Here is a 6,329-nt window from a genome sequence, read left to right as displayed (position 1 = left end):
GGGGGTGGTGGGGAGGGAAGAATTTGGCCGCTGGGAGGCCATTCACAGAGTATACAAAGAGCCAATGTCAACTCGAGTTGAAGGACAGAAAACAGAATTAGCATTACAGCGGGTAGCACAGTTCATCCATGTCACACGGCTGGGGGAGAGAAGAGAGAGGAGCAGGACAGGCCTGTAAACGCGCACGGCCGATAATGACACCGACGCACCCATACGCACGGAACCGGCAGCATTGCTGTGGAGATACGCTGTGTGTTTCAAGACAAATGCTCTTTAAGCAGTGACACTCTTTGCGCTGCAGAACTGTATTTTCTCACGCTGCTCATCCACAGCAGCAGCTCAGTGCAGTCAGCTGCTAACCCAAGAAGCCAGAAATGACATCAGTTATGTGGATTGGAAAAAAAATAGTGTTATTTCTTAACAGCGGGACGCAGAGGAATGCTGCATGTCTTAAGATGGTTTCTCTTTATACCTGCAGACTTGCCTTCCATTTTCCGCACAGGCACACTTCCCTTTACTGCTCTCCACTACTGTTAATTGCCACACTAATGACAATTCTTCTCTCCTGTTAAAATTGCAAAGCCCAAGAAGCAGCAGCTCTCAATCGACGCACCTCTCCTGAGGCCAAACTATTGTTTTTTTCAATCACTTTCCAGCCCTCAGTGATATTTCCACACACGCTCGTCCACTGCTGAAGGAAATATTGACCCTCTACATCAAACATTAGTGTTGTGCTGTGCGTCATCAGGATGGATGGAGTTGAGATTCTCAGAGGGAGGAGTAGGAGTTTAGAGAAAACCTTGAACTGATATGTTCGGTTGTGGAAAGAAGGAACGGAGGAGCTATCACTCAACTCAACTCAGGAGGAGCGGAAAAAAAGAAAAAGAAAAGCCCAGCTCATCAATCATTAGAGGAGCCATCACATTTCACCGGAGAGAGGGAGAGAGAGAAGACGGAGCTGCAGGCGAACTCTATTTTCATTTTTTCTGCCCCCCCCCCCCCCCCCCCCCCACACACACACACACACACACACTTACACACACATTAGAGCCGTCCACAGCATCCAAAAATAATCACGCACAAGTCTAAAACAAAATTTAGCCCAAGCTCGGGATCTTGACAAAGTGCTTCAGTGAAAATTTAATGGCGCAATCTTTGCCACGCTGTATTGCTCCCCTATAGCATACAATGTTCTCTAGAAGTTGTACATCTCCAAAGACAGAGCAAAAGAACATGATTCTCCCTGTCAACAACTCACATATCAGTTCACACTCAGTCTCAAGTTTTTCTTGTTTTTTTTTTTTTTTCTTTTCTTTTTTTTTTAACGGACAAATAAGTCTTCTATCTTACATAAAGATTCTGATTCTTTAAAATACAGCACTTTCAGAAAAAAAGGAACATTTCCATTTTGCAGAGAGCATTGTCGATAAAATAGTGGAGTGCAAAGGCACTTTCTGGAGTTAAGTAGAGTAAGATTTCGCCGCTCATTGGATTTTTGAAAAGGTTTTTTTTTCTTTTTATGGTTCAACACTCACCGTTTGTCTCGTGTGTGCTAAGTATGTACAGGAATGTCAATCTGTAGCATTTCCTCTTCTACAAAGAATAATTATCTCATAACTTTTTTTTTTCTGTTGTTCACAGGTAAAACAAAATACAGTTTTATGAAAAAGCACAAAGCCGTATTTGTACACAGTCCTTGCCCATTAGTATACCTGCCGTCATCAAAGTCTTTTAGAACTTCATTTTTTCCAAAAAAGAAGAAGAAGAAATAATTTATACCTTCCAGGAGAAAAAATAGAACTGCATAATAATATACTTCTTATACTCCTTTTATACATCTTGAAAAGCAAAAAGAGAAGAAAAGGAAGAGAGAAAAAAAGATGATCAAAGGCTTCAGTTCGCTTCCAGTCAATCAGGTCGGATTGAACACAGATAGATAAGATAGATATATAGAGGGATATTATTACAGTAACTGCGTGATTATTATGAATGCTGCACAGAACCTGGAGGACGTGGAGGGAGGAAGGGGGGGGAGGTTGGGTTGGGGTGAGGGGTCACTGTCGCTATCTTACAGTTGGCTCATCGCAGTCTGTTTCTCCAGAACCTCCAGGTAGTCTGGTTCTGTTTTTAGCTTCCCGGGGAGCAGGAGCGGGTGCTCATTGTGTCTGGAAGGGTGTTCGGCCCCGTAGTATTTCCTGGGGGTCCCGTACAGCACAGTTTTGTTCAACCTGTCCTGATTGGAGAGATGCCGCCGGGCCGTAGCAGCCTCGTAGGGGGGCACGATGCAAGGTCTCTTAGGTAAAGTGCAAAAGTTGTAATTGAAGGGAGGGGCACCTGCGACTGTCGGGAGCTCCTTGTTGGGCCGCTCCCCTAAGTTTTGATACAGCATCTCAGGAGGCTCCGGGGTGGTCAAACCGCACGACGTCGGCGACTTATCCATAAAATCCACTGTGCTGATGGTGTAGGCCCCCGGGCTGCGGGTGAGGACGTCGTCCTTCTTTACGTCCAGGGGCCCAAAGCTGAGCTCCTTCAGGTTGCGGTAATAAGCCACCTGCTCGCCATCCTTCTGCATGTAAATAGGGTTTTGACACATGGAGCCCACAGGCGGGGGGATGTAGTTGTACACGTGGCTCTCAGATGTTTTGTCTTGGGTTGGTTCAGGAGTGTAGGAACCGTATTGTACTTGGAAAGAGTTGAGATCTAAGTTGTTGGCACCTGTTGGCACGTGCTCCACCCCTTTGCGCCGTTTCAGGACGAAAACAAAGAGGCCTGCGCCAAAGCAGACGGACAGGATGAAAACAACGAGAAGCCCAAGGATCAGGACTGAAAGGGGGACCTCGGGGTGTAACTCAGGGGTGTGGAGTCTGGATTCAGTGGGGCTGACAGAGCTAAAGGAAGAGGAGGAAGAAGAAGAGGAGGACGAGGAAGGGGTGGTGGCTTCAGTGCCAGGGCTTATTAACGTAGGGGCTTTTGTAGGGGGGGCATGTTGTGGTGGGGGCACCTCGCTAGGCTCGGGGCAGATGGCCTCGTTGCGGAGCGAGCGCAGCAGGCGGCCCGCGTGCTTGGAGGGCGAATCACAGGTGATTTCGTTCACCACCACGCTGGTGCTGGACAGCTCCATCCAGTTTTTGAGCGCCACAATGTCGCAGGTGCAGTCCCAGGGGTTCTCCTGCAGGTCGATCTGGATGAACGCAGAGAGCTGGTCCAGAACGCCTTTCACCGGAAGGTAGGAGAAGTGATTATTCCGCAGGTTGAGTCTGGTTAGCATGGTGCCCCCGAACACGTTGTCCGGGAGCGACCTCAGCAGGTTGTTGTTGAGGAACAGCAGCTGCAGGTTGTGCAAAGAGTTAAAGGTTTGTGGGAAAATGTCCTTGATGATGTTGTATTCCAAATAGAGATACTGGAGCGACTGCAGACCGGCGAAGAGCGACTGGGAAAGTGACTCAATGTAATTCCCATTGAGATAGAGTCGTCTGAGGTTTGTCAGATTCTCAAAAGCCCCCTCCTGAATCACTGCTATTCTGTTATTCCCTAAGTGGAGCAGCTCCAGAGAGCTGTACTCAGTCAGATCAGCTCTGTAAATGACTTGCAAGTAGTTACCGGTCAGGTGGAGTTTCTTTGGGTAGGAGGGCTTGGGGTTCAGCTCACTGATGTTATGCAATTTCCGCTCTTGGCAGTTGATGTTCAACCCGCTGTCAGGGTTCTGTGAGGTGCACACGCACACGCTGGGACACAACATGGGCACCGGGGAGCGCGTCTGGTAAACCATTATGGGCCCAAAGACGTGTTTGTCCTTTGAGATGCGAGGGGTGGGCCTGTAGCGCATTTTGGGCGGGCGGGAGGCTTTCGGGGCGCGGGTAGGGGTGATAACGCCAGGGTGGTAGGTCGGGGGCAGGGCCCCTTGAAAGTGAGAGTCAGAGGGGGGGTGGACGCGCTCCCCAGCATTCCTGCGCGGGCACAGATCCTGCTTGATGAGCTGGGTGATGTCTTTGCCGTGCAGCCTGAACGGCGTCTCGCACACGATGTCCCCCACAAAGACAGAGATAGTGTCCAACCAGGATTTGAGAGGGATCAGATCACAGGTGCAATTCCACGGGTTCTCCTCCAGCTGGATCTCCATGATGCCGCCGATGTGCTCCAGCACCCCGGCAAACGGCAGCATCTTGAGCCGGTTGCCACGTAAATCCAAGTGGGTGAGGAGCACAAAGCGGAAAATATTAGGAGGCAGAGACAACAGCAGGTTGTCGTTGAGGATCAACACTTTGAGTTTATTCAGTTTGCTGAAAGCGCCCGGCTCTATGGCGCTGATGTAATTATAGTCTGCCTGTAAATACTCCAAACTCTCCAGCCCTGCAAAGGTGTCTTCTTTAATCACCTCCATGTTGTTATTGTTCAAGTGGAGCCGCTTCAGGAAGCGGAGCCCATTAAAAGCGCCGGTACGGATCTCCTGCAAGCCGTTATTCCCCAGATGCAGCGAGGTGACATTGCCATAATTGACAAACTCATTGGCGCTGAGCCGAGACAGGAAGTTTCCATTTAGAAAAAGCTGGGAGATTTTATTCGGGGGCGCCTGGAACTGACTGACGGTGGTAAATCCTTTATTCTCGCAGTTGATGTTCAGGATGTTCTCGCGCTCCTCGCAGGCGCAGCGGGTCTTGCAGATGTCTTTGGAGGCTGAAGTTTTGCGGCTCTCCGTTTCGGACGGTGACAGGCTGGTGACCGTGAGGACGCTCAGCAAGAGGACGCCGCTCAGCATTTTTACAGCCAAAAAAGGTCGCTGAAGTGTAGATCCAGCATTTAACTTTGCAGCAGGAGCCTTGGATGGAAAGAAAAAAAAATATCAGGGAGTGAGTTCTCACAGAGGGGGGAGAAAAAAGAGGTAGAGGCGCGCTCTCTCTCTCTCTGTCTCTCTCTCACACATACACACACACACTCGCACAAGCACACGGGCGCGCAGAAAACAGGCGCACCACCGTTATTTGTTGTTTAAAATGGGGCCGTGACGCACCGGAGTTGCGCAAATCTCTCCATTGACCTTCACTTTGAATCCAAAAAGAAAAATCCAAAATCCGTCCCCAGGAAAAAAAAAATAAAAATCAATCCTTGAAAAGAAAACAAGCGAAACCACCGCAAATCACAGGGCTCCTGTGTGGTGGATGGACTTGGCACATTGTCAGAGGCAGAGGAGAATCAGAGGGAGAAAAAAGCCGCTTACTGCAACCCCCTTTTTTCCCCTTATAAAGAGCGCCGATTTATTCTGTGGCTTCATGCAGATCTCCAGCAGCTGCAGCCAAACATTCAGAGAGAGACACGGGCTGCGAAACGCTCCATCTCTTCCCATTCACACTGAAAAAGCGCTTCATTTTCTTTAACGCCCGGGCAAAAAGAAAAAACGAGAAAAGACAACTCTTTTTTTTTTTTTTTTTTTTTTTTAAAGATCCAGAAATAATGCGCAAAGACGCACCATGACGCACAGCTCGCGCTCCTTACCACCTTCTCCAACAGAGAGGAGACAGGTGAAAGTGAAGTCGGTAGCAGAAAAGAGGAGAAAAAAGAGAAGCGAGAGCGAGATGAGATAAATATCCCCGGAGCTGAGGCATAACTACACGGGCAGAGCCTTCTACTAGTGTGCCGTCGGTTCCTCCTCCGCTCCGCACACTGAGAGCAGCACTGAGCGTCTGCTGCTGCTGCCCGACTGCGTTTCTCCGTGTGTGTGTGTGTGTGTGTGTGTGTGTGTGTGTGTGCGAGAGAGAGAGAGAGAGAGAGAGAGAGAGAGAGAGAGAGGAGCCCAGGGGCCGTTACGTCACCGACACAGTCAACATGAACACACAAACTCTCTCTCTCTCTCTCTCTCTCTCTCTCTCACACACACACACACGCACACACATATTCACAGGGTCTTGAAAGAGAGAGAAACCACCCTCCTCTAAAACGACCAGCTTCAACAGATCGAATCCAAATCTATCTGAAATAATGTGAAAAATCTGCTTCTAAAAATCTTTCAAAAGACTTTTATTTGTTTTTATTTTTTCACTATAATCTGAGAAAATGTTGCTAAATCAACCACATTACTGTTATAGTTGTTGTTATTGTTATTACAGCAACATTTGGTCTGATGTCAGAGCAGGAAAATCTGGTCTTCTAGTAGAAATGACTAAATAAATCCGCCTTGAAACTGGAGGCAGCAACATTGTGTTGCACTGTTCATGTGTGTAAACTGTTGATTTGAACCATTTAAAGTGTTTCCCTTCCTTTCCATTTACACTTAATAACTTCACTATAAACCTTGATGAATACCAGGGACTCATTTTACATAAAATCTCCACGAC

At 48.2% G+C, this 6,329-nt stretch overlaps 1 protein-coding gene across 1 annotated transcript; it reads right to left on the bottom strand.

The window, feature by feature from the left end:
- Positions 1-1,114: 1,114 nt before the first annotated feature.
- On the bottom strand, positions 1,115-5,665 carry slitrk2 (SLIT and NTRK-like family, member 2). Its single transcript, XM_023393280.2, has 2 exons — positions 5,009-5,665; positions 1,115-4,816 (listed from the first exon to the last, which is right to left on the bottom strand). The coding sequence occupies exon 2, from the start codon at positions 4,754-4,756 to the stop codon at positions 2,069-2,071; it is 2,688 nt and encodes an 895-aa protein (XP_023249048.1). The 5' UTR covers positions 4,757-4,816; positions 5,009-5,665; the 3' UTR covers positions 1,115-2,068.
- Positions 5,666-6,329: the final 664 nt, after the last annotated feature.

This window comes from Seriola lalandi, unplaced genomic scaffold (assembly GCF_002814215.2).
Source record: "Seriola lalandi dorsalis isolate HSWRI2012SDOR001 ecotype SW California unplaced genomic scaffold, Sedor1 jcf7180002054933, whole genome shotgun sequence".
Lineage (NCBI taxonomy): Eukaryota > Metazoa > Chordata > Actinopteri > Carangiformes > Carangidae > Seriola > Seriola lalandi.
Note: the sequence above shows the minus strand (reverse complement) of the source record. Positions and strands in the feature narration are given on the sequence as shown.